Source organism: Dendrobates tinctorius, unplaced genomic scaffold (genome assembly GCF_039654945.1).
Source record: "Dendrobates tinctorius isolate UK_male_01 unplaced genomic scaffold, ASM3965494v1 ptg000054l, whole genome shotgun sequence".
Classification (NCBI taxonomy): Eukaryota; Metazoa; Chordata; class Amphibia; order Anura; family Dendrobatidae; genus Dendrobates; species Dendrobates tinctorius.
The window spans coordinates 16812448-16839116 of NW_027361722.1; the positions used below are offsets into that span (position 1 = coordinate 16812448).

General features: G+C 50.3%; 1 protein-coding gene across 5 annotated transcripts in view; it reads left to right on the plus strand.

The window, feature by feature from the left end:
* The first annotated feature begins 3043 nt into the window (after positions 1–3043).
* Positions 3044–26669, plus strand: part of LOC141091524 (uncharacterized) — a 59257-nt gene continuing 35631 nt past the window's right edge. For 3 of the 5 annotated variants that reach the window (XM_073577162.1, XM_073577164.1, XM_073577166.1), the window contains exon 1: positions 3214–3431. In XM_073577162.1, coding sequence (XP_073433263.1) covers positions 3308–3431 — 124 coding nt within the window. In that variant the 5' untranslated portion in view covers positions 3214–3307. The other 2 variants (XM_073577165.1, XM_073577163.1) reach the window with 2 other exon arrangements.

Here is a 26669-nt window from a genome sequence, read left to right on the forward strand (position 1 = left end):
AAAGCTCACACACACAGCTCACACGTATCACACACAGCTCACACGTATCACACACACAGCTCACAGGTATCACACACACACACAGCTCACACGTATCGCACACACATCTCACACGTATCACACACAGCTCACACGTATCACACACAGCTCACAGGTATCACACACAGCTCACACGTATCGCACACACAGCTCACACGTATCACACACACAGCTCACACTTATCACACACACAGCTCACACGTATCACACACAGCTCACACGTATCACACACAACTCACAGGTATCACACACAGCTCACACGTATCACACACACATAGCTCACATGTATCACACACACACAGCTCACACGTATCACACACACAGCTCACATGTATCGCACACACAGTTCACATGTATCACACACACAGCTCACACGTATTGTACATACACAGCTCACATGTTTCACACACACACAGCTCACACGTATCACACACACACAGCTCACACGTATCACACACAGCTCACACGTATCACACACACAGCTCACACACACAGCTCACACGTATCACACACACAGCTCACACGTATCACACACAGCTCACACGTATCACACACACAGCTCACACACACAGCTCACATGTATCACACACACACACAGCTCACACGTATCACACACAGCTCACACGTATCACACACACAGCTCACACACACAGCTCACATGTATCGCACACACACAGCTCACACGTATCACACACAGCTCACATGTATCACACACACACAGCTCACACATATCACACACACAGCTCACACGTATCACACACACAGCTCACACGTATCACACACAGCTCACAGGTATCACACACAGCTCACACGTATCGCACACACAGCTCACACGTATCACACACAGCTTACACGTATCACACACACAGCTCACACGTATCGCACACACAGCTCACACGTATCACACACACAGCTCACACGTATCACACACACAGCTCACACGTATCACACACAGCTCACACGTATCACACACAGCTCACAGGTATCACACACAGCTCACACAGCTCACACGTATCTCACACACAGCTCACACGTATCACACACAAAGCTCACACGTATCACACACACAGCTCACACGTATCACACACAGCTCACACGTATCACACACAGCTCACAGGTATCACACACAGCTCACACAGCTCACACGTATCATACACAGCTCACACTTATCACACACATAGCTCACATGTATCACACACACACAGCTCACACGTATCACACACAGCTCACACGTATCACACACAGCTCACAGGTATCACACACAGCTCACACAGCTCACACGTATCACACACAGCTCACACGTATCACACACACAGCTCACACGTATCACACACACAGCTCACAGGTATCACACACAGCTCACACGTATCACACACAGCTCACAGGTATCACACACAGCTCACACGTATCACACACAGCTCACACGTATCACACACATAGCTCACACGTATCACACACAGCTCACACGTATCACACACAGCTCACACGTATCACACACACAGCTCACAGGTATCACACACAGCTCACAGGTATCACACACAGCTCACACGTATCGCACACACAGCTCACACGTATCACACACAGCTCACAGGTATCACACACAGCTCACAGGTATCACACACAGCTCACACGTATCGCACACAGCTCACACGTATCACACACAGCTCACAGGTATCACACACAGCTCACACGTATCGCACACACAGCTCACACGTATCACACACAGCTCACACGTATCACACACAGCTCACAGGTATCACACACAGCTCACACAGCTCACACGTATCACACACAGCTCACACGTATCACACACATAGCTCACATGTATCACACACAGCTCACACGTATCACACACAGCTCACACGTATCACACACACAGCTCACAGGTATCACACACAGCTCACAGGTATCACACACAGCTCACACGTATCGCACACACAGCTCACACGTATCACACACAGCTCACAGGTATCACACACAGCTCACACGTATCGCACACAGCTCACACGTATCACACACAGCTCACACGTATCACACACAGCTCACACGTATCACACACAGCTCACAGGTATCACACACAGCTCACACGTATCACACACAGCTCACAGGTATCACACACAGCTCACACAGCTCACACGTATCACACACAGCTCACACGTATCACACACACAGCTCACATGTATCACACACAGCTCACACGTATCACACACAGCTCACACGTATCACACACAGCTCACAGGTATCACACACAGCTCACAGGTATCACACACAGCTCACACGTATCGCACACACAGCTCACACGTATCACACACAGCTCACATCCTTTGCTTACTTCTGGTTGTGAATAAAGCTGTGACCGATTTCTACGCAGCTGAAGCCTAAGATCATGTTCACAATTCACATGCAACTATTTTTTTTTGTTATGCTGCCTTTTTTTAATGCAATTTCAAAGCTGCTTTTTTACAATAGCGGCAAAGCTGCAAGATTTTTAGAAATCTCCTGCACGTGCTTGTTTTTTTTGTTTTCACGACTGAATTTGAGAGCTATTTTTTTTTTCATATCTGCAGCATGTCAATTATTTCAGCATTTTTTTCACCCATAAAAAGCAACGAAAAAAGTAAAAATGCATTAAAAAAAAGCCCACAGCGTTTTTGATAAAAAAAAAACAAACAAATTTATTAAACATCTACTAAGACCAAAGAACATATATTCCATGACAAAAAAAGGGACAAAAACGCTGCAAAGATGCTAAAAAAATGGACAGTTTGAACGTAGCCTTTTTTTTCTGCCAAGAGAGAAGGTTTTGACTGCAGAAAAAAAAAATGCAATAAAAAACCGCTGCATGTGAACATAGCCTGAGTGTCATTTCTTTATATTTGCATGAAGCTAGGCGTTTATTATATTTCTTATGTCTCTGCTGATTCCGCCCCTCCCTATCAGCAATGCAGAGCTCCCAGGACTATGTGCACTGTGTATATACAGCCATGAACAGTGCAAGCAGCAGAATTCGACTATGATTGCTTTTCAGTTACTGGCCCTTTAAAATAAAAGTGAAAGTTAAACTACTGTGAATTTCCCGCCATACTGACAATCAAAAATGTCAGTGTTCACAAGTGTCATTGTTATGGGGCTCCTCGTGTTCTGCCGCCTAATCCTGGGTAAGTCCAGTCCTAGCTGGGTCCTGAAGAAGAGCCTCTCCACACCTGGTTTACTGCTATTTAACTCTTCCTCTCTTTGTCGCTCACTTTCTCGCTATGTATAACTGTGCATGCTTTGCTTCTTTAAGAAAACTTTTGACAATGGCATAAAGTCATTGTTAACCCCTTCACTGGCTAAGACCTTCGGAGACGCAGACATCCCCCCGCCCTCATTAACTTCGTTGGATCGTAAGGGTATGTGCACATATTGAGTATTTGGACGCAAACATTTCTGCAACCTCTCTGCATCTCTTGGCAGGAAAAACGCATCTACAAAAACTCACTTATTTGGGTGTTTTCGATATGTTTTTTCACTCGCGTTAAGAGTTTTTTGGACAGCAATGAATGCTATAGAGATATATAAGATCTAGACGTACAGGTGCTTCTCACAAAATTAGAATGTCATCAGTTCATTTATTTCAGTTCTTCAATATAAAAAGTGAATCTCATATATTATACAGCGTCATTACACACAGAGTGATCAATTTCACGTGTTGGTCAGACTCCTTTTGCATCAATTACTGCATCAATGCAGTGTCACATGGAGGCGATCAGCACGACTGCAGCCTTGCAGCGCTGGCGTCCTGGGTTCGAATCCCACCAAGGACAACATCTGCAAGGAGTTTGTATGTTCTTCCTGTGTTTGCGTGGCTTTCCTACGGGTTCTCTGGTTTCCTCCCACATTCCCAAGACATACTGATAGGGGATATAGATTGTGAGCCCTAATGGGGACAGTGATGATAATGTCTGTAAAGCGCTGCAGAATATGATAGTGATATATAAGCAAAAGCATAATACTAAATAAAAGTTGCTGTTTTTTATCCACCCTTACTATAAGGCTGTGTACACACGATGCGGATTAGGTGCGGATTTTATAAAATCCGCAGGTGAAACCGCAGGTCAAAAGACCTGCGGATTGCTCTGCGGTTTTTCCCTGTGGTTTTTCATCTCCTCAATGGAGGAGATGGTAAACCGCAGCGGAATCCGCAGAAAGAATTGACATGTCAATTCTTTCTGCGGATTGAAAACCGCGGAAAATTCCGCACCGTCTGCATTGCAGTTTTTGATTCCCATAGGGAATCATAGTACTGTACACCGCAGCAGAAACTGCTGCGGGTCCGCAGCGGCCAAAACCGCTGCGGAACCGCAGCGGCCAAAACCGCTGCGGAACCGCAGCAAAATCCGCAGCATGTGCACACAGCCTTAGGCTACTTTCACACATCAGTTTTTTGCCGTCAGGCAGGATCCGGCTATTTTTAGAAAAAACGGATCCGGCATAAATTTTCCATTTTTCTGCCGGATCCGTCTAGCAGGTTATATCTGTTTCCTGGGGGCTGGCCAATTGGATCTGAGCATGCGCAGACTTAAAAAAACGGATCCGGTGCCTGGATCCGTCTTTTTCTGGATCCGGCGCATTCCGGCGCCCATAGACTTTCATTGTGGCAAAAAGTCGGAAGCGTCGGATCCGGCACTTCCGGCTTTTTCGCCGGAGACAAAAAACGTTACAGTAGCCGTTTTTTCCAGACGCCGGAATGAGACAAGTAGCCGGATCCGGCAAAAAACGGATGAAACGCATGGCCATCCGGCGCGATCCGGCGCTAATGCAAGTCAATGGGGAAAAACTGGATCCGGCATTGCATTTCGCCGGATCCGGTTTTACAAAAAAAAGCCGGATCGCGCCTGACGGCGAAAAACTGATGTGTGAAAGAGGCCTTAGGGAAGAGAGGTATGCAGTTTGATTAACATAGGACCATCTACTCATCCTTTGAAGCTGGGGTTAACCAGTAGAGTTGAGCGAATTTGTTCGGATTTGGTTGTCGAATCTGAATATGCCATATTGGTACCCTATTCGTGCCGAATGTATGTTTGATGATCGGTTCCGAACATATTTGGTAATTTCTATTCCCATTGACTCTAATGACGTTCGGCTGCGTTCGACGAATATGGCAAAAACAATGTTCGCTGCCGATCGTATTCAGAACCGAATCTGAAAAATTCACTCAAATCTAGTAACCAGGCCTAGGTGTTAGGCCTGGATCACACTTCCGTTTTTTTTAAATCTGTCCAAATCCGTCGTTTTCCGTTAAAAAAACGGATCCACCATGTTTTTGGCGGATCCGTTTTTTTTTTCCCATCAAAAAAACGGATCCGGTAGCATCCGTTTGCGGCAAAAAACGGAAACGGATCCATTTGGCAGACACAAAAAATGGATGTGTGAAACAGGCCTTAGAAATGACATTCTTTGTAGCCCCCTAGGTTTTGGCTTCCTGTTAACTTCATGTCCTGCAATAAAAGTGCACAGATTTTATGGCCCTTTGTGCAAAGTTAACCATGTGGATGGCAAGCTTATCCTAATATTATATTTCCCTTACAAAATATATAAAAAATAAAAATATATATATACAAATACTAGCTGAAGAGCTTGGCGCTGCCCGGCCATAGTAACTAACTACTGTTAGTTATAACAAATTATAATGATTATATCTATATATATATAAAGCTGACTGTAGAACCCCGCCCACTCCACATAGCCACATTCACTATAATATCCCACATCATCCCGTCAGCCAGAGCCACCGGACTACTACCCTCAATATCCCACATCATCCCGTCGGCCAGAGCCACCGGACTACTACCCCTAATATCCCACATCATCCCGTCAGCCAGAGCCACCGGACAACTACCACTAATATCCCACATCATCCCGTCAGCCAGAGCCACCGGACTACTACCACTAATATCCCACATCATCCCGTCAGCCAGAGTCACCAGACTACTACCCCTAATATCCCACATCATCCCGTCAGCCAGAGCCACCGGACTACTACCCCTAATATCCCACATCATCCCGTCAGCCAGAGCCACCAGACTACTCCCCCTAATATCCCACATCATCCCGTCACAGCCGCCGGACTATTACCCCTAATATCCCACATCATCCCGTCAGCCAGAGCCACCAGACTACTCCCCCTAATATCCCACATCATTCCATCACAGCCGCCGGACTACTACCCCTAATATCCCACATCATCCCGTCAGCCAGAGCCACCAGACTACTCCCCCTAATATCCCACATCATCCCGTCAGCCAGAGCCACCAGACTACTCCCTCTAATATCCCACATCATCCCGTCACAGCCGCCGGACTATTACCCCTAATATCCCACATGATCCCGTCAGCCAGAGCCACCAGACTACTCCCCCTAATATCCCACATCATTCCATCACAGCCGCCGGACTACTAGCCCTAATATCCCACATCATCCCGTCAGCCAGAGCCACCAGACTACTCCCCCTAATATCCCACATCATCCCGTCAGCCAGAGCCACCAGACTACTCCCCCTAATATCCCACATCATCCCGTCACAGCCGCCGGACTATTACCCCTAATATCCCACATCATCCCGTCAGCCAGAGCCACCAGACTACTCCCCCTAATATCCCACATCATTCCATCACAGCCGCCGGACTACTACCCCTAATATCCCACATCATCCCGTCACAGCCGCCAGACTACTACCCCTAATATCCCACATCATCCCGTCAGCCAGAGCCACCGGACTACTACCCCCAATATCCCAAATCATCCCGTCGGCCAGAGCCACCGGACTACTACCCCTAATATCCCACATCATCCCATCAGCCAGAGCCACCGGACTACTACCCCTAATATCCCACATCATCCCGTCAGCCAGAGCCACCATACTACTACCCCTAATATCCCACATCATCCCGTCAGCCAGAGCCACCGGACTACTACCCCTAATATCCCACATCATCCCGTCAGCCAGAGCCACCAGACTACTCCCCCTAATATCCCACATCATTCCATCACAGCCACCGGACTCCTACCCCTAATATCCCACATCATTCCATCACAGCCACCAGACTACTCCCCCTAATATCCCACATCATCTCGTCACAGCCGCCGGACTATTACCCCTAATATCCCACATCATCCCGTCAGCCAGAGCCACCAGACTACTCCCCCTAATATCCCACATCATTCCATCACAGCCGCCGGACTACTACCCCTAATATCCCACATCATCCCGTCAGCCAGAGCCACCAGACTACTCCCCCTAATATCCCACATCATCCCGTCACAGCCGCCGGACTATTACCCCTAATAACCCACATCATCCCGTCAGCCAGAGCCACCAGACTACTCCCTCTAATATCCCACATCATCCCGTCACAGCCGCCGGACTATTACCCCTAATATCCCACATGATCCCGTCAGCCAGAGCCACCAGACTACTCCCCCTAATATCCCACATCATTCCATCACAGCCGCCGGACTACTACCCCTAATATCCCACATCATCCCGTCACAGCCGCCAGACTACTACCCCTAATATCCCACATCATCCCGTCAGCCAGAGCCACCGGACTACTACCCCCAATATCCCACATCATCCCGTCGGCCAGAGCCACCAGACTACTACCCCTAATATCCCACATCATCCCGTCAGCCAGAGCCACCAGACTACTACCCCTAATATCCCACATCATCCCGTCAGCCAGAGCCACCAGACTACTCCCCCTAATATCCCACATCATCCCGTCACAGCCGCCGGACTATTACCCCTAATATCCCACATCATCCCGTCAGCCAGAGCCACCAGACTACTCCCCCTAATATCCCACATCATCCCGTCACAGCCGCCGGACTCCTACCCCTAATATCCCACATCATTCCGTCAGCCAGAGCCACCAGACTACTCCCCCTAATATCCCACATCATCTCGTCACAGCCGCCGGACTACTACCCCTAATATCCCACATCATCCCGTCACAGCCGCCAGACTGCTACCCCTAATATCCCACATCATCCCGTCAGCCAGAGCCACCGGACTACTACCCCCAATATCCCACATCATCCCGTCACAGCCGCCGGACTATTACCCCTAATATCCCACATCATCCCGTCAGCCAGAGCCACCAGACTACTCCCTCTAAAATCCCACATCATCCCGTCACAGCCGCCGGACTATTACCCCTAATATCCCACATGATCCCGTCAGCCAGAGCCACCAGACTACTCCCCCTAATATCCCACATCATCTCGTCACAGCCGCCGGACTACTACCCCTAATATCCCACATCATCCCGTCAGCCAGGGCCACCGGACTACTCCCCCTAATATCCCACATCATTCCATCACAGCCGCCGGACTACTACCCCTAATATCCCACATCATCCCGTCAGCCAGAGCCACCAGACTACTCCCCCTAATATCCCACATCATCCCGTCACAGCCGCCGGACTATTACCCCTAATAACCCACATCATCCCGTCAGCCAGAGCCACCAGACTACTCCCTCTAATATCCCACATCATCCCGTCACAGCCGCCGGACTATTACCCCTAATATCCCACATGATCCCGTCAGCCAGAGCCACCAGACTACTCCCCCTAATATCCCACATCATTCCATCACAGCCGCCGGACTACTACCCCTAATATCCCACATCATCCCGTCAGCCAGGGCCACCGGACTACTACCCCTAATATCCCACATCATCTCATCAGCAAGAGCCACCGGACTACTACCGCTAATATCCCACATCATCCCGTCAGCCAGAGCCACCGGACTACTACCCCTAATATCCCACATCATCCCTTCAGCCAGGGCCACCGGACTACTACCCCTAATATCCCACATCATCCCGTCACAGCCGCCGGACTATTACCCCTAATATCCCACATGATCCCGTCAGCCAGAGCCACCAGACTACTCCCCCTAATATCCCACATCATTCCATCACAGCCGCCGGACTACTACCCCTAATATCCCACATCATCCCGTCAGCCAGGGCCACCGGACTACTACCCCTAATATCCCACATCATCTCATCAGCAAGAGCCACCGGACTACTACCGCTAATATCCCACATCATCCCGTCAGCCAGAGCCACCGGACTACTACCCCTAATATCCCACATCATCCCTTCAGCCAGAGCCACCAGACTACTCCCTCTAATATCCCACATCATCCCGTCACAGCCGCCGGACTATTACCCCTAATATCCCACATGATCCCGTCAGCCAGGGCCACCGGACTACTACCCCTAATATCCCACATCATCTCATCAGCAAGAGCCACCGGACTACTACCGCTAATATCCCACATCATCCCATCAGCCAGAGCCACCGGACTACTACCTCTAATATCCCACATCATCCCGTCAGCCAGAGCCACCTGACTACTACCCCTAATATCCCACATCATCCCGTCAGCCAGAGCCACCGGACTACTACCCCTAATATCCCACATCATCCCGTCAGCCAGAGCCACCGGACTACTACCCCTAATATCCCACATCATCCCGTCAGCCAGAGCCACCGGACTACTACCCCTAATATCCCACATCATCCCGTCAGCCAGAGCTACCGGACTACTACCCCTAATATCCCACATCATCCTGTCAGCCAGAGCCACCGGACAACTACCACTAATATCCCACATCATCCCGTCAGCCAGAGCTACCGGACTACTACCCCTAATATCCCACATCATCCCGTCAGCCAGAGCCACCGGACTACTACCCCTAATATCCTGCATCATCCCATCAGCCAGAGCCACCGGACTACTACCCCTAATATCCCACATCATCCCGTCAGCCTGGGGTCAGAACCAGAGCACTGAGTGGAATGGTCCTAACTTCCATACCGGGGATCCCTTTTAGAGAGTCCTGGCGTCAGAACCAGAGCGCTGGGTGGATTTGCCCTGACTTCCATATCAATGATCCCTTTAATAGAAGCCTGGGGTGAGAATCAGAGCACTGAAGGATTTACCCTCACTTCCATACCGGAGATCCTTTTAAGAGAGGCCTTGGGTCAGAACCAGAGCGTTGAGTAGCTTTGCCCTAACTTCCATACCGGGGATCCCTTTAAGAGAGTGTGGGATCAGAACCAGATCGCTGAGTGGATTTGCCCTGACTTGCATACCAATGATCCCTTTAATAGAACCCTGGGGTCAGTACCAGAGCATTTGAAGGCAATTGCCCTGACTTCCATACCGGGGATCCCTTTAAGAAAGGCCTGGGGTCAGAATCAAAGCGCTGGATGGATTTGCCCTGACTTCCATACTGGAGATCCCTTTAAGAAAGGCCTGGGGTCAGTACCAAAGCGCAGAGTGGATTTGTCCTGACTTCCATACCAATGATCCCTTTAAGAAGGAAGATGTCCCTATTGGATGGAGGATGTGGGATGTGGGATGGGTATATGGGCGCGGGAGGGGGTGATTCATTTCTGTCATGTGCTCTCTTTTCCTTTCAGGGGGGCAGACAATGGCTGGGAGCTTATGTTCCCGGGGATGCTAGATTTCTCCCACCATGTCAGTGTCTGCTGAGGTGTTGTCAAGTGGGAAAACTTGCTCATAGTAAGCAATCACAGCTCAGCTTCTTGCTTAATGATTGGTTGGTGATACACACACACACACACACACACACACACACACACACACACACACACACACACACACACACACACACACACACACACACACACACACACACACACACACACACACGGTTTTATATATAGAGATAAAGATAATAATAGATCTTATAAAACTATAACAATAGGACATGATTAAAATCAATTATAAACAACAGTAGGTGCAGCAATTATTATTACATGATTAAGGTATGAACATTTTCTATTCAGAGAGGCAGATGACTTAATTTATAGCACCACCTATTGGAAGCAATGATCATAAAACTCTATATCAACCCTTTTAACGAGCTTTACCACATGACTTGGGATAAAAGCCAAACCAGAATCTCAATTTGCAGACACGTATTTTGGGCTTTTTTTCCCTCCTCAGTGCAAAGTGTGAGATCTGATTTGGCTGTTCGAAAGGCCACTGATTGTGATCTAAGAGTTAACGTTTCTCCTTATGAGGAGGGACGTGCCAGGGTAAAGAGGCTTATAGGTCATGCAATGCCCCTCTGGGAAATTAAATTTGATAATTATCTTTTCAGAGAGGAAGATGACTTGAACTCTAGAACAGTGGTCCCCAACCTTTTTTGCACCAGGGACCGGTTTCAAGCAAGACCATTCTTCCATGGCCCGGCAGGGCGGGGATGGAGCTTTGGTCATAAGGGGGCGGGGCTATGGACACGGTTGTAGTGTAGCAGTGCATACTTATAATTAAATAACATTTATAATGTGACTCAACTCACCATAGGTTTTGAATAAGTGCTCCATCACCCCCTTCTCCCCATCATTGCCTTCTCCCCATCACTCCCTTCTCCCCATCACTCCCTTCTCCCCATCATTGCCTTCACCCCATCACTCCCTTCTCCCCATCATTGCCTTCACCCCATCACTCCCTTCTCCCCATCATTGCCTTCACCCCATCACTCCCCTCTCCCCATCATTGCCTTCACCCCATCACTGCCTTCTCTCCATCACTGCCTTCACCCCATCACTGCTGTCTCCCCATCATTGCCTTCACCCCATCACTCCCCTCTCCCCATCATTGCCTTCACCCCATCACTCCCTTCTCCCCATCACTCCCTTCTCCCCATCACTCCCTTCTCCCCATCACTCCCTTCTCCCCATCACTCCCTTCTCCCCATCACTCCCTTCTCCCCATCATTGCCTTCTCCCCATCATTGCCTTCTCCCCATCATTGCCTTCACCCTATCACTCCCTTCTCCCCATCACTGCCTTCACCCCATCATTGCCTTCACCCCATCATTGCCTTCACCCCATCATTGCCTTCACCCCATCATTGCCTTCTCCCCATCATTGCCTTCACCCCATCACTCCCCTCTCCCCATCATTGCCTTCACCCCATCACTCCCTTCTCCCCATCATTGCCTTCACCCCATCACTGCCATCTCTCCATCACTGCCTTCACCCCATCACTCCCCTCTCTTCATCATTGCCTTCACCCCATCACTCCCCTCTCTCCATCACTGCCTTCACCCCATCACTCCCCTCTCTTCATCATTGCCTTCACCCCATCACTCCCTTCTCCCCATCATTGCCTTCACCCCATCACTCCCCTCTCCCCATCATTGCCTTCACCCCATCACTGCCTTCTCTCCATCACTGCCTTCACCCCATCACTGCTGTCTCCCCATCATTGCCTTCACCCCATCACTGCTGTCTCCCCATCATTGCCTTCACCCCATCACTGCTGTCTCTCCATCATTGCCTTCTCCCCATCATTGCCTTCTCCCCATCATTGCCTTCTCCCCATCATTGCCTTCACCCCATCACTCCCCTCTCCCCATCATTGCCTTCTCTCCATCACTGCCTTCACCCCATCACTGCTGTCTCCCCATCATTGCCTTCACCCCATCACTCCCCTCTCCCCATCATTGCCTTCACCCCATCACTCCCTTCTCCCCATCATTGCCTTCACCCCATCACTCCCCTCTCCCCATCATTGCCTTCACCCCATCACTGCCTTCTCTCCATCATTGCCTTCACTCCATCACTGCTGTCTCTCCATCATTGCCTTCACCCCATCACTGCCTTCTCTCCATCACTGCCTTCACCCCATCACTGCTGTCTCCCCATCATTGCCTTCACCCCATCACTGCCTTCTCTCCATCACTGCCTTCACCCCATCACTCCCCTCTCCCCATCATTGCCTTCACCCCATCACTCCCTTCTCCCCATCATTGCCTTCACCCCATCACTCCCCTCTCCCCATCATTGCCTTCACCCCATCACTGCCTTCTCTCCATCATTGCCTTCACTCCATCACTGCTGTCTCTCCATCATTGCCTTCACCCCATCACTGCCTTCTCTCCATCACTGCCTTCACCCCATCACTGCTGTCTCCCCATCATTGCCTTCACCCCATCACTCCCCTCTCCCCATCATTGCCTTCACCCCATCACTGCCTTCTCTCCATCACTGCCTTCACCCCATCACTGCTGTCTCCCCATCATTGCCTTCACCCCATCACTGCCTTCTCTCCATCACTGCCTTCACCCCATCACTGCTGTCTCCCCATCATTGCCTTCACCCCATCACTCCCCTCTCCCCATCATTGCCTTCACCCCATCACTCCCTTCTCCCCATCACTCCCTTCACCCCATCACTCCCTTCTCCCCATCACTCCCTTCTCCCCATCACTCCCTTCTCCCCATCACTCCCTTCTCCCCATCACTCCCTTCTCCCCATCACTCCCTTCTCCCCATCACTCCCTTCTCCCCATCATTGCCTTCTCCCCATCATTGCCTTCTCCCCATCATTGCCTTCACCCTATCACTCCCTTCTCCCCATCACTGCCTTCACCCCATCATTGCCTTCACCCCATCATTGCCTTCACCCCATCATTGCCTTCACCCCATCATTGCCTTCTCCCCATCATTGCCTTCACCCCATCACTCCCCTCTCCCCATCATTGCCTTCACCCCATCACTCCCTTCTCCCCATCATTGCCTTCACCCCATCACTGCCATCTCTCCATCACTGCCTTCACCCCATCACTCCCCTCTCTTCATCATTGCCTTCACCCCATCACTCCCTTCTCCCCATCATTGCCTTCACCCCATCACTCCCCTCTCCCCATCATTGCCTTCACCCCATCACTGCCTTCTCTCCATCACTGCCTTCACCCCATCACTGCTGTCTCCCCATCATTGCCTTCACCCCATCACTGCTGTCTCCCCATCATTGCCTTCACCCCATCACTGCTGTCTCTCCATCATTGCCTTCTCCCCATCATTGCCTTCTCCCCATCATTGCCTTCTCCCCATCATTGCCTTCACCCCATCACTCCCCTCTCCCCATCATTGCCTTCTCTCCATCACTGCCTTCACCCCATCACTGCTGTCTCCCCATCATTGCCTTCACCCCATCACTCCCCTCTCCCCATCATTGCCTTCACCCCATCACTCCCTTCTCCCCATCATTGCCTTCACCCCATCACTCCCCTCTCCCCATCATTGCCTTCACCCCATCACTGCCTTCTCTCCATCATTGCCTTCACTCCATCACTGCTGTCTCTCCATCATTGCCTTCACCCCATCACTGCCTTCTCTCCATCACTGCCTTCACCCCATCACTGCTGTCTCCCCATCATTGCCTTCACCCCATCACTGCCTTCTCTCCATCACTGCCTTCACCCCATCACTCCCCTCTCCCCATCATTGCCTTCACCCCATCACTCCCTTCTCCCCATCATTGCCTTCACCCCATCACTCCCCTCTCCCCATCATTGCCTTCACCCCATCACTGCCTTCTCTCCATCATTGCCTTCACTCCATCACTGCTGTCTCTCCATCATTGCCTTCACCCCATCACTGCCTTCTCTCCATCACTGCCTTCACCCCATCACTGCTGTCTCCCCATCATTGCCTTCACCCCATCACTCCCCTCTCCCCATCATTGCCTTCACCCCATCACTGCCTTCTCTCCATCACTGCCTTCACTCCATCACTGCTGTCTCTCCATCATTGCCTTCACCCCATCACTGCCTTCTCTCCATCACTGCCTTCACCCCATCACTGCTGTCTCCCCATCATTGCCTTCACCCCATCACTCCCCTCTCCCCATCATTGCCTTCTCCCCATCATTGCCTTCACCCCATCACTCCCCTCTCCCCATCATTGCCTTCTCCCCATCATTGCCTTCACCCCATCACTCCCCTCTCCCCATCATTGCCTTCACCCCATCACTCCCCTCTCCCCATCATTGCCTTCACCCCATCACTCCCCTCTCTCCATCATTGCCTTCACCCCATCACTGCCTTCTCTCCATCACTGCTGTCTCTCCATCATTGCCTTCTCCCCATCACTCCCCTCTCCCCATCATTGCCTTCACCCCATCACTCCCCTCTCCCCATCATTGCCTTCACCCCATCACTCCCTTCTCCCCATCATTGCCTTCACCCCATCACTCCCTTCTCCCCATCATTGCATTCACCCCATCACTCCCTTCTCTCCATCACTGCCTTCACCCCATCACTGCCTTCTCTCCATCACTGCCTTCTCTCCATCATTGCCTTCACCCCATCACTCCCCTCTCCCCATCATTGCCTTCACCCCATCACTCCCCTCTCCCCATCATTGCCTTCACCCCATCACTCCCCTCTCCCCATCATTGCCTTCACCCCATCACTCCCTTCTCCCCATCATTGCCCTCACCCCATCACTCCCCTCTCCCCATCATTGCTGTCTCTCCATCACTCCCCTCATGGTCTTCTCCTCATGTCCCCATCTCCTCCAGGGCCAGGCTACACAAACACAGACCAACACACACCTATACACACACAACACACACACATTATACATACACACACACACCACCTCTCTCCTCTCACCTGTCCGCAGCATCGCCCGCGCTTCCTCGCTCTGACACAGCAGCGGCCGCGCTCCTCTCTGTGTCAGTCAGAGACAGGAAGCGTGGGCGGCGGGCAGGAAGCTCCTGCTATTCCCTCTTGCAGGCAGCGGAGCTGCTTGGATCGCTCCCTGGCCGCCGCTAAGAACTGCTGCGCGCCGCACCAGCCCCCGCTACGCCACTGACCGCCACTGGCTCCCCTTGTGTCCGCGGACCGGCAAGGGCACTGCAGCGGCCCGGTGCTGGGCCGCGGACCGGTGGTTGGGGACCCCTGCTCTAGAATACCAATTAGAATTAGCAATCTTAAAAGTCAATATCAACCCTCTAACAAGCCTTGCTACATGGCTTAGGATAAAAGCCAAACCAGAATCTCAATTTTTAGATACGTGTTTCGGGCTGTTGCCGCTCTTCAGTGCAGTACAAGAAATCTGATTTCGCATGATTTGGCTGTATGAAAGGTGTCTGACTGTGGTCTATGGAGTAACGTTTCCCCTTGTGGAGAGTGATATGCCTGACATGCCCCTTAGACCCCAGTCAGAGGCCTTTTATACAGCCAAAATCAGACATTAGCACCTTTGTTGTCCTAGACCATCAAGGATGCAGACACGTGTCAGTCACAATTCACAAAACCATACGAGCAGCACTTTTGTCCTTTTACCATGTATCTGTAGTAGTACTAATAGTAGTACTATAGTGCCAGCTATACTGTATATGTGCCCGCATACGAAGGTCATATATGGTTTGGAGATGGATAGGTATCAAAGTTCTGTCTTCATTAGTCAAACCAGGATTTCCTTCCTTCTGTAACGCTACCCAGTGTAGTCAATAGTGCGTGGTAAGAAAAATAGTAACTTCCTTGTGTGCGATAATAAAATTTTAAATTTTTACTTTTAACTCTTTATCGACTGTGTGATGTGCGAATGTCCAGAAATTCATTTGGGCAGATATGCTTGCATTGGATGTAAAATAAAATTTTGCCCAAATAAAATTCGGTCCAAGTCTAGTCAGCCCCCACACTGAAATGTTGGATCAGTCTTCACTAGTGTTCAGCGATACCATCCGATATTGAGAAATATTGGATCGGCCGATACCCAAAAAGTATCGGGTATCGCCGATTCCGATACCGGAAGTCCCATTCAAGTCAATGGGACAGAAATATCGGAATTAAAAAAACCTCCTTTCTTTACTTGCATATCCTGTTCGGGAGGGGGGAAGAGTGTGGGCGGTGCATGGGCGGACACTATGCGTGTCTGTGTGTGCGCGCAGGGTCTGTGCGGGCCTGCCTGGGGTCTGTGCGGGCCTGCCTGGGGTCTGTGCGGGCCTGCCGGGGGTCTGTACGGGCCTGCCGGGGGTCTGTGCGGGCCTGCCGGGGGTCTGTGCGGGCCTGCCGGGGGTCTGTGCGGGCCTGCCGGGGGTCTGTACGGGCCTGCCGGGGGTCTGTGGCGGCTGCCGGGGGTCTGTGCGGGCCTGCCGGGGGTCTGTGCGGGCCTGCCGGGGGTCTGTGCGGGCCTGCCGGGGGTCTGTGCGGACTGCCGGGGGTCTGTGCGGGCCTGCCGGGGGTTGTGTGTGTGTGTGCAGACATCGTCCGATGGGACTACAAGTCCCATCGGGCTATGCCTGCTACAATGACAGTGATTGACACATTAGCCAATGATGGGACAGTAGTAGTCCCATCATCCGGCTAATGTGTTGAATGTAAAAAAAAAAAATACATACTACATATATACAACATACATACTACATATATACCGTACTACATTCATACAGCATATATACAACATTCATACAACATACATACATACTTCATATATACTACATTCATACAACATACATACATACTACATTCATACAGCATACATATACTACATTCATACAACATACATACTACATATATACAACATTCATACATACTACATACATACTTCATATATACTACATTCATGCAACATACATACTACATATATACTACATTCATACAACATACATACTACATACATACAACATACATAAAACATGCTACAGACATACTACATACATCCTACATGCAATACATTCATACAATACATACATATGGACATACAGTACATATAACATAGAGTACATATTCTCCATCACTTGTCACTTTGTTCCCCGAAGCCAGTGTCATCTATAAAAAAAATATGAAAATAACAAACAAGCAATATACTCCCTGATCCGCAGAAATCCACAAGTGTCCCACAACGATCTTCCGTGGAGAACAGCAGCATCAGCTGATGCGACCACTCTCTAGGGGCCCCAGGAATCCAATGACGGGAGGTAGGTATCCTTCCGCACTGTATTCCTCCGCCACTGTAAAAAAAATAGTCCCTAGTCTCACTTTTGGCATTGCTGTGTGAGAAAGTTCCCACGCAGCTTTTGCCATAAAGTGAGACCAGTAAACCATAGTAACCTCTCAGTGATGCAGTGCAGCAGATCGTCGTGGGACACTCGTGGATTTCTGCGGATCAGGGAGTATATTGCTTGTTTGTTATTTTAATATTTTTTACAGTGAGATGACACTGGCTTCGGGGAACAAAGTGACAAGTGATGGGGAGTATGTACTCTGTTATATGTACGGTATGTCTATATGTATGTATTGTATGAATGTATTGTCTGTAGTATGTCTGTAGTATGTATTTTGTATGTCTGTAGCATGTTGTATGTATGTTGTATGTATGTAGTATGTACTATGTATGTATGTTGTATGAATGTAGTATGTATGTAGTATGCATGTCTGTATGTTGTATGAATGTAGTATATATGTAGTATGTATGTAGTATGCATGTACTGTATGTATGTTGTATGAATGTAGTATGTAGTATGCATGTAGTATGTATGTAGTATGTAGTATGCATGTATGAATGTAGTTTGTATGTAGTGTGCATGTATGAATGTAGTATGTATGTATGTATGTTGTATGAATGTAGTATGTGGTATGCATGTATGTATGTTGTATGAATGTAGTGTATATGAAGTATGTATGTAGTATGCATGCATGTTGTATGAATGCAGTATATATGTAGTATGTATGTAGTATGCATGTATGTATGTCGTATGAATGTAGTATATATGAAGTCTGCATATAGTATATATGTAGTATGTATGTAGTATGTATGTATGCTGTATGAATGTAGTATGTATGTATGTATGTTGTTTGAATGTAGTATGTATGTATGCAGTATGTATATATATTTTTTTTTACATTCAACACATTAGCCGGGTGATGGGACTACTACTGTCCCATCATTGGCTAATGTGTCAATCACTGTCATTGTAGCAGGCATAGCCCGATGGGACTTGTAGTCCCATCGGACGATGCCTGCACACACGCACAGACCCCCGGCAGTCTGCACAGACCACTGACAGGCCTGCACAGACCCCCGGCAGTCCGCACAGACCCCCGGCAGTCCGCACAGACCCCCGGCAGTCCGCACAGACCCCCGGCAGTCCGCACAGACCCCCGGCAGTCCGCACAGACCCCCGGCAGCCGGCACAGACCCCCGGCAGCCTCGTACAGACCCCCGGCAGTCCGCACAGACCCCTGGCAGGCCCACACAGACCCCTGGAAGCCGGCACAGACCCCCAGCAGGCCCGTACAGACCCCCGGAAGCCGGCACAGACCCCCGGCAGGCCCATACAGACACCCGGCAGCCCGCACAGACCCCCGGCAGTCTGCACAGACCACTGACAGGCCTGCACAGACCCCCGGCAGTCCGCACAGACCCCCGGCAGTCCGCACAGACCCCCGGCAGTCCGCACAGACCCCCGGCAGTCCGCACAGACCCCCGGCAGTCCGCACAGACCCCCGGCAGCCGGCACAGACCCCCGGCAGCCTCGTACAGACCCCCGGCAGTCCGCACAGACCCCTGGCAGGCCCACACAGACCCCTGGAAGCCGGCACAGACCCCCAGCAGGCCCGTACAGACCCCCGGAAGCCGGCACAGACCCCCGGCAGGCCCATACAGACACCCGGCAGCCCGCACAGACCCCCGGCAGGCCCGCACAGACCGCGCATCATGATGCGCACAGACCGCGCATCATGATGACATCATTTCAGCAGCCAATCACAGCAACAACAGTGGCTCATTGCATTATGGGAACTTCCGATTCCGGTATCCCATATTGTAAAAATATTGGTACTCGGTATCGGCATTCCGATACAGCGAATATCGGCCGATACCCGATATTTGCAGTATCGGAATGCTCAACACTAGTCTTCACTCATCAATCTTCAGTCCAGTTCTCCAGGCACGAACAAGACTTCACATGGTCACTTGGGGCATGAAGGACTTCAATCACTTGTGTTGGGTCACATGGGGCATGAAGCACATCAACGACTTGCGTTGTGCCCCATGATGTAACCACATTAGGCTTAGTCAGTGCTTGGAAGATCTGGACTGAAGAGTGAAGACCATTTCCAAGGGAGCTGAAGACACGCTAAGAAGCTGAGGCGGCAGGACAGCCGAGAGGCAGGCCTATGACAGGTGAGTATAATCTTTGATTTTGTTTACCTCCTTCCTTGCCTATAAAGATGCAAAATAACATCTTAATGATGTGAAAAATCTGGGTTCTGGCTAGTCTAAATTTTTCAAAAAATTTGTCATGAATTTGATTTGATTATGTAGACTCACTCATTGTATACTACGCAAACGAAAGTGAAGTTTTAATAAATAATGGTTGCCTCATCTTTACCACGGTATTTATTGTATTGCATATGAATCAATGTCATTACAACGTTGTATAGTTTGATCAAGTGGTTTTTAACATAATGATATGGCAGTGGTTTTGTTAGGGACGGCGGAACGCACCAAATATAAATAATAGGAGGTGCGTTCGCTGCCCGGGGTCCACCATGCGGTAGATGTAAAGACCGCTGCTGGATAATGTCAGACTCGCTAGGAGGCGGAGTACTGCGGTCGGGTTGACGTCACCCGAGGTGCTAGGACAGACTCTGTTTTAGGCACAGAGACGCCCTAGAGTAAAATAAGGCGTAGACACCGGGCCTGTTAATTTACAGGGCCAGCTGGCATGTGGCGTCGCAGCACCTCTTGGTGTTCGCGGCTGCAGAGTGCAGCACGGCGGAAGGTACAGCCGCTTAACGACAGTGCCGGGGAACCGGACACCGTCGGACGCTAATGTAAGGTGCGGTAAGCACAGTGGCGCATAGCTTGCCACTACCTGGCACTGACTAAAACATACACTCTGTCCACATTCGTAATATCAGAGGGTAGGGGTTTCCAATGAGTCAGTCACCAGACACATGCATCCGTCACCATACACACCTAGCAAATAAGGTCTACACTAGCGCATGGCCGAGCCGCCATGCGGGCTTTTTATAGCCATGCGCTTCCGGGACCTTCCAGTATTCTGAGAAGGACCGATCAGATCCGAAGCAGGACCTGAGCATGTGACCCCTGCTCTCCACTGAGAGGTCGTCTTGTGGGCATGCCCAGTAGCATGGAGAGAGGACTTAGCCTCTGGAGCGGTTCCCTGCAAAACAGGTTGCGCTACCATTGCTGGACCAGAGGTGGCAGCAATATCCAGACTCAGAGAGCGGGACTGAGCAGAATTCCTGGATCGCTGAGATTGCTGAGCAGGTCCCTGAGCGGTCAAAAGGCAATGGGAGACTGCTGGATGTACAGCTCTGGATTCCTGTTGTGCAGTCTCAGAAATCTGATGCCTAACATTACGCCCCCCTCTGAGCCTTGCTATGCTCAAAGGCCGCAATCAGGAGCGGGGCATGGATGTTCTCCACCGGTTCCCAAGTCTGAGCCTCCGGCCCATGACCCTTCCAATCCACCAAATAAAATTTTTTGCCACGGACAAACCTGCGTCCCACAATGGCGTTAATCTCGAACTCATCAGACGACAAGTCTGATGACCCGGCAGATGACTCGGGAAAACCGGGCCATGTGAACTGGTTTGAGGAGGGACACATGGAATACGTCCAAAATGGCTAAATGTGGAGGAAGAGCCAGGCGGTAGACCACCGAACTAATTCGCTCGAGAACCTAGAAAGGTCCAATATATCGCAGAGCGATCTTGGGGGACTCGACTCGCAGCTTAATGTTTCGAGTAGAGAGCCACACCATGTCGCCGGGGGAGAAACTTGGTCGGGTCGCCGATGCGTGTCGGCAGACGCCCTCATCCTTTCTTTAGAGGCACGGATAGCATCCTTTGTGCGATCCCAAATGTCGCGAGCCTCCACTGCCCAGTCTGCCACCCTGGAGTCAGCGGAGGACACTAGCACAGGGACGCGTGGGTGTTGGACGTAGTTTAGAAGAGAGGGCGTCTGACCAGTGGAATCAGCCACTGCATTGTTCAGGGCAAACTCAGCCCATGGTAGCAAGGATGCCCAGTCATCCTGCCTGGCAGAGACAAAATGCCGCAGGTACGTGACCAAGGTTTGATTGGCTCTCTCAACCAAGCCGTTCGTCTCGGGACGGTAAGCGGAGGACAGGTTTAACTCAATGCTGAGTAGACTGCAGAGCTCCCTCCAAAACCGAGACGCAAACTGGGGACCTCGATCTCTGACAATTTTATCCGGCATGCCATGTAGACGGAATACATGTTTTATGAACAGAGTGGCAAGACCACGAGCGGTAGGCAACCGTGCGAGTGGCACCAGATGCACCATTTTGGAAAAATGGTCGGTGACCACCCAGATGACCGTACTGCCACCAGACTTGGGCAAGCCAACCACAAAGACCATGCCAACCATCTCCCAACATCTAGCCGCCACTGGCAGAGGATACAATAACCCCTGTCTAGGAGGATCTGTTCCATGCACACGAGACGCATGCTTGTATGTATTCCTTAATGTCTCGAGCCATATGCGGCCACCAATATGACCTTGCCAGGAGTTCTGTGGTCCACTTATTGCCAAAGTGACCACTAAAGTTGAGCGAAACGGGTCGAAAAAATTCAAAAGTCGCCGACTTTTGGCAAAGTCGGGTTTCATGAAACGAAACCCGACCCTAGGATGAGGTCGGCCACGAGGTCGGCGACTTACGCGCCAAAGTCGCGTTTCAAAAGTTTGTTTTGCGCTCTTTTTCAGCCAATCAGGATCCACGGACACTGTGGGCAACGTGATGACATAGGCACGGGTCACCACCATCTTTCAGAAGGGCATGCAAGTGATTGGCTTGCTTTGGTGGGCGTCACAGGGGGTATAAAAGGGCGTGCACGCCGACCGCCATCTTACTTCTGCCGATCTCAGTATAGGGAGAGGTTGCTGCTGATTCTGTAGGGAGAGCGTTAGGCAGGGAAGAAGACCAAAAAACTGCTTCTGCTGCTAGCGATTTGGCCTGCACAACACACCAGTCACTATGTGTGCAGTGCAAGGGGAGGCTATATAGTGGTGTATCAGTGGTGTTGGTTGTTGGGCTGCCTTCTAAGGCTTCCTGACAGGCTGGCATTGCTGTTTACCCACTGCTCCGCAAACTGCTTTTTTAAAAGCAATCCAATCTCCCTTATCCTCTAGTCACTTTGGTCACAGCTGTGCCATCGAGCCTGTCACATAGCGCTCAGATATTCATTGGGCCTCAAACTGCTTTTTTAAAAGCAATCCCAATTTTTTTTTTTTTGTCCTGCTGAGAAGAAAAAAAAACTGCTTCTGCTGCTGATAGCAATTTGGCCTGCACAACACACCAGTCACTGTGTGTGCAGTGCAAGGGGAGGCTATATTGTGGTGTATCAGTGGTGTTGGTTGTTGGGCTGCCTTTTAAGGCTTCCTGACAGGCTGGCATTGCTGTTTACCCACTGCTCCGCAAACTGCTTTTTTAAAAGCAATCCAATCTCCCTTATCCTCTAGTCACTTAGGTCACAGCTGTGCCATCGAGCCTGTAACATAGCGCTCAGATATCAGTGGGCCTCACACAATCCAAAAGTGTCCAGTGTCCAAAAGTGTGTGCAGAGATTCAAAATCTCACTTATCCTCTAGTCACTTAAGTCACAGCTGTGCCATCGAGCCTGTCACATAGCGCTCAGATATTCATTGGGCCTCACACAATCCAAAAGTGTCCAGTGTCCAAAAGTGTGTGCAGAGATTCAAAATCTCACTTATCCTCTAGTCACTTAGGTCACAGCTGTGCCATCGAGCCTGTCACATAGCGCTCAGATATCAGTGGGCCTCACACAATCCAAAAGTGTCCAGCGTCCAAAAGTGTGTGCAGAGATTCAAAATCTCACTTATCCTCTAGTCACTTAGGTCACAGCTGTGCCATCAAGCCTGTCACATAGCGCTCAGATATCAGTGGTCCTCACACAATCCAAAAGTGTCCAGTGTCCAAAAGTGTGTGCAGAGATTCAAAATCTCACTTATCCTCTAGTCACTTAGGTCACAGCTGTGCCATCGAGCCTGTCACATAGCGCTCAGATATTCATTGGGCCTCACACAATCCAAAAGTGTCCAGTGTCCACAAGTGTCTGCAGAAATTCAAAATCTCCCCTGTCCTATAGACACCTTGTACCTTGTTTTACATTACTATATAGTTTGTTGGATTTTGTCTACATTTCTACCAAAAATGAGGAAGGCTGGTGGAAGAGGCCGTGGAATTGGGCGGGGGTTGGCAGCTGGTAATGATGGTGTTGGTGGTGGATCTGATGGTAGTGGCAAGAGCAAAATAGGACCGAATGCAGGAGGTGTTGAGCCTGCGTCATCGTCTGGCTACATAAGGCCTCGAACGCTTAGTTTTCTAGGAGTTGGCAAACCGCTTTTAAAGCCAGAGCATCAGGAAAAAGTTTTGTCTTACATTGCTGACTCAGCCTCCAGCTCTATCGCCTCCTCTTCTTCAGTTGTAAAAAGTAAAAGCACTGAGTCGTCATTGGAGGCTCATGTTCATGAACCACACCTTTCCTTGTGTCCTTCACCCCAACCAAAATTGAAGGATGACGCAGGCCATACTACTGATTACTCCATGGAGCTGTTTTCACATACCATGCCTGGATTATCAAGTGAAATGGTGAATTACCCAGGCCAAGATGAATCTGACATGGAGTGCACTGATGCACAGCCGCTGATGGATGATTCTGCTGGTACATTCACTCAGAGCACTACATTGTCCTCGCAGTGTACAGAGCCAGATTCTGACCCTGATGAGACTCAGGTGCCCCTTCCCGCACACTATACCACCATACACGGTGACACAGAGGAAGGTGCACATGACATAGAAGAGGAGGTGATGGATGACCCAGTTGTTGACCCAGATTGGCATCCATTGGGGGAAGAGGGTGCTGCTTCCAATAGCTCAGATGAGGAGCATCCACAGCAGACATCGACATCGCAACAGCTGTTATCTGGCAGGCCCGGAGCACTCCAAAGACAGGTTCCAAACATCAAAAGAGTTGCTGGACAGCTTGTCCAGAGGGTCAAAAGATCACAGCGTGCTAGGCCGCAAAATGTCTGCCAAAGTAGGAAGAGTGCAGTGTGGCACTTTTTTGAACAAAATCCTCATGATCAGGCCAAGGTTATCTGTAAGAAGTGCGCAAAGACCTTTAGCCGAGGGAAAAATCTGAAAAATTTGAATACCAGTTGCATGCTTAGACATTTAACCAGCATGCACTTGCAAGCGTGGACACAACACCAAACCTCAAGTGCCACATGTGCAACTGATCACAACGAAGGTAGTCAGCAACGCTACATTGTTTCCCCCACTGTAAGCCCACCGGTTAGCACAGCAGCAAATGTTGAGGTGTCGTTGCAAGGCCACAGCAGTCAGGGAATCCCACTGTTATATCAACGAAAGACTGATTCTAGGCCATCAGAAAGAACACCAACTCCATCACCATCATCAACCCTCTCTCAGTCCGCCCTGTCCACCGCTACTTCCACCATATGCAGCTCTCAAGTCCAGCTCACCCTCCCAGACACTATGAGTAGGTCAAGAAAGTACTCAGTCTCTCATCCGCGTACACTGGGTTTGAACGCCCACATTGCCAAACTAATCTCGTATGAGATGATGCCCTTTCGGTTGGTGGAAAGCACAGCTTTCCGCGAACTCATGGCCTATGCAGTACCACGCTATGACCTACCCAGCCGCCACTTCTTCTCTCGCAAAGCCATCCCAGCCCTCCACCATCATGTGAAAGACCGCATTGTCCATGCACTCAAGCAGTCAGTGAGCGGAAAGGTGCACCTCACAACTGATGCATGGTCCAGTCGGCATGGCCAGGGCCGTTACGTGTCCATCACTGCGCACTGGGTTAATGTGGTGGATGCAGGGTCCACAGGGGACAGCGGTGGTGGGACAGTGCTGCCTAGCCCACGGTATATGAAACAGTTGGCTGTAGGCGTTCCACCCTCCTCCTCCTCCTCCAGAAGCGAAAGCTTGTCCACAGAGCGCAGTCGTACGAGCACTCCATCTGCAGCTGCCACTGTTGCACACGATGTGTCCCCCTATCGAGCAGCTAGTGGAAAGCGTCAGCAGGCTGTGTTGCAGATGATGTGTTTGGGCGACAGACATGCCGCTGAGGTGCTGGCCGAGTACTTGAAGTGACAAACTGAGTCATGGCTGGGCAGTGTACATCTTGAGGCAGGCAAGGTAGTTAGTGATAACGGCCGTAATTTTGTGGCAGCCATAGCCCTTTCAAAACTCAGCCACATACCTTGCTTGGCTCACACCTTGAACCTGGTGGTGCAGTGCTTCCTCAAAAATTATCCGGAGTTAACAGCCCTGCTCCAGAAGGTGCGAAGACTGTGAGCGCACATCCGCCGGTCGCCTGTACACTCCGTTCGTATGCAGAAGCTGCAGCAATTGCTCCACCTTCCCAACCACCGCCTCATTATCGACATTGCAACAAGGTGGAACTCCACCCTGCACATGGTGGAGTGGCTGTGCGAGCAGAGGCAGGCCATAATGCATTTGTGGGAGGATACACGGCCAGGCACTTTGAGAGCAGACATGGAGTTGACAGGTGTGCAGTGGTCGAAGCTGAAAGACCTCTGTAAAGTCCTTCAGTGTTTTGAGGAATGCACACGGCTGGTAAGCGCAGACGACGCCATCCTAAGCATGAGCATCCCACTTATGCGTCTGCTCATGCAAACTTTGACGCACCTTAAGGAGCAGGCATCTGCAGCCAATGTTGATGAGGAGGAAGAGG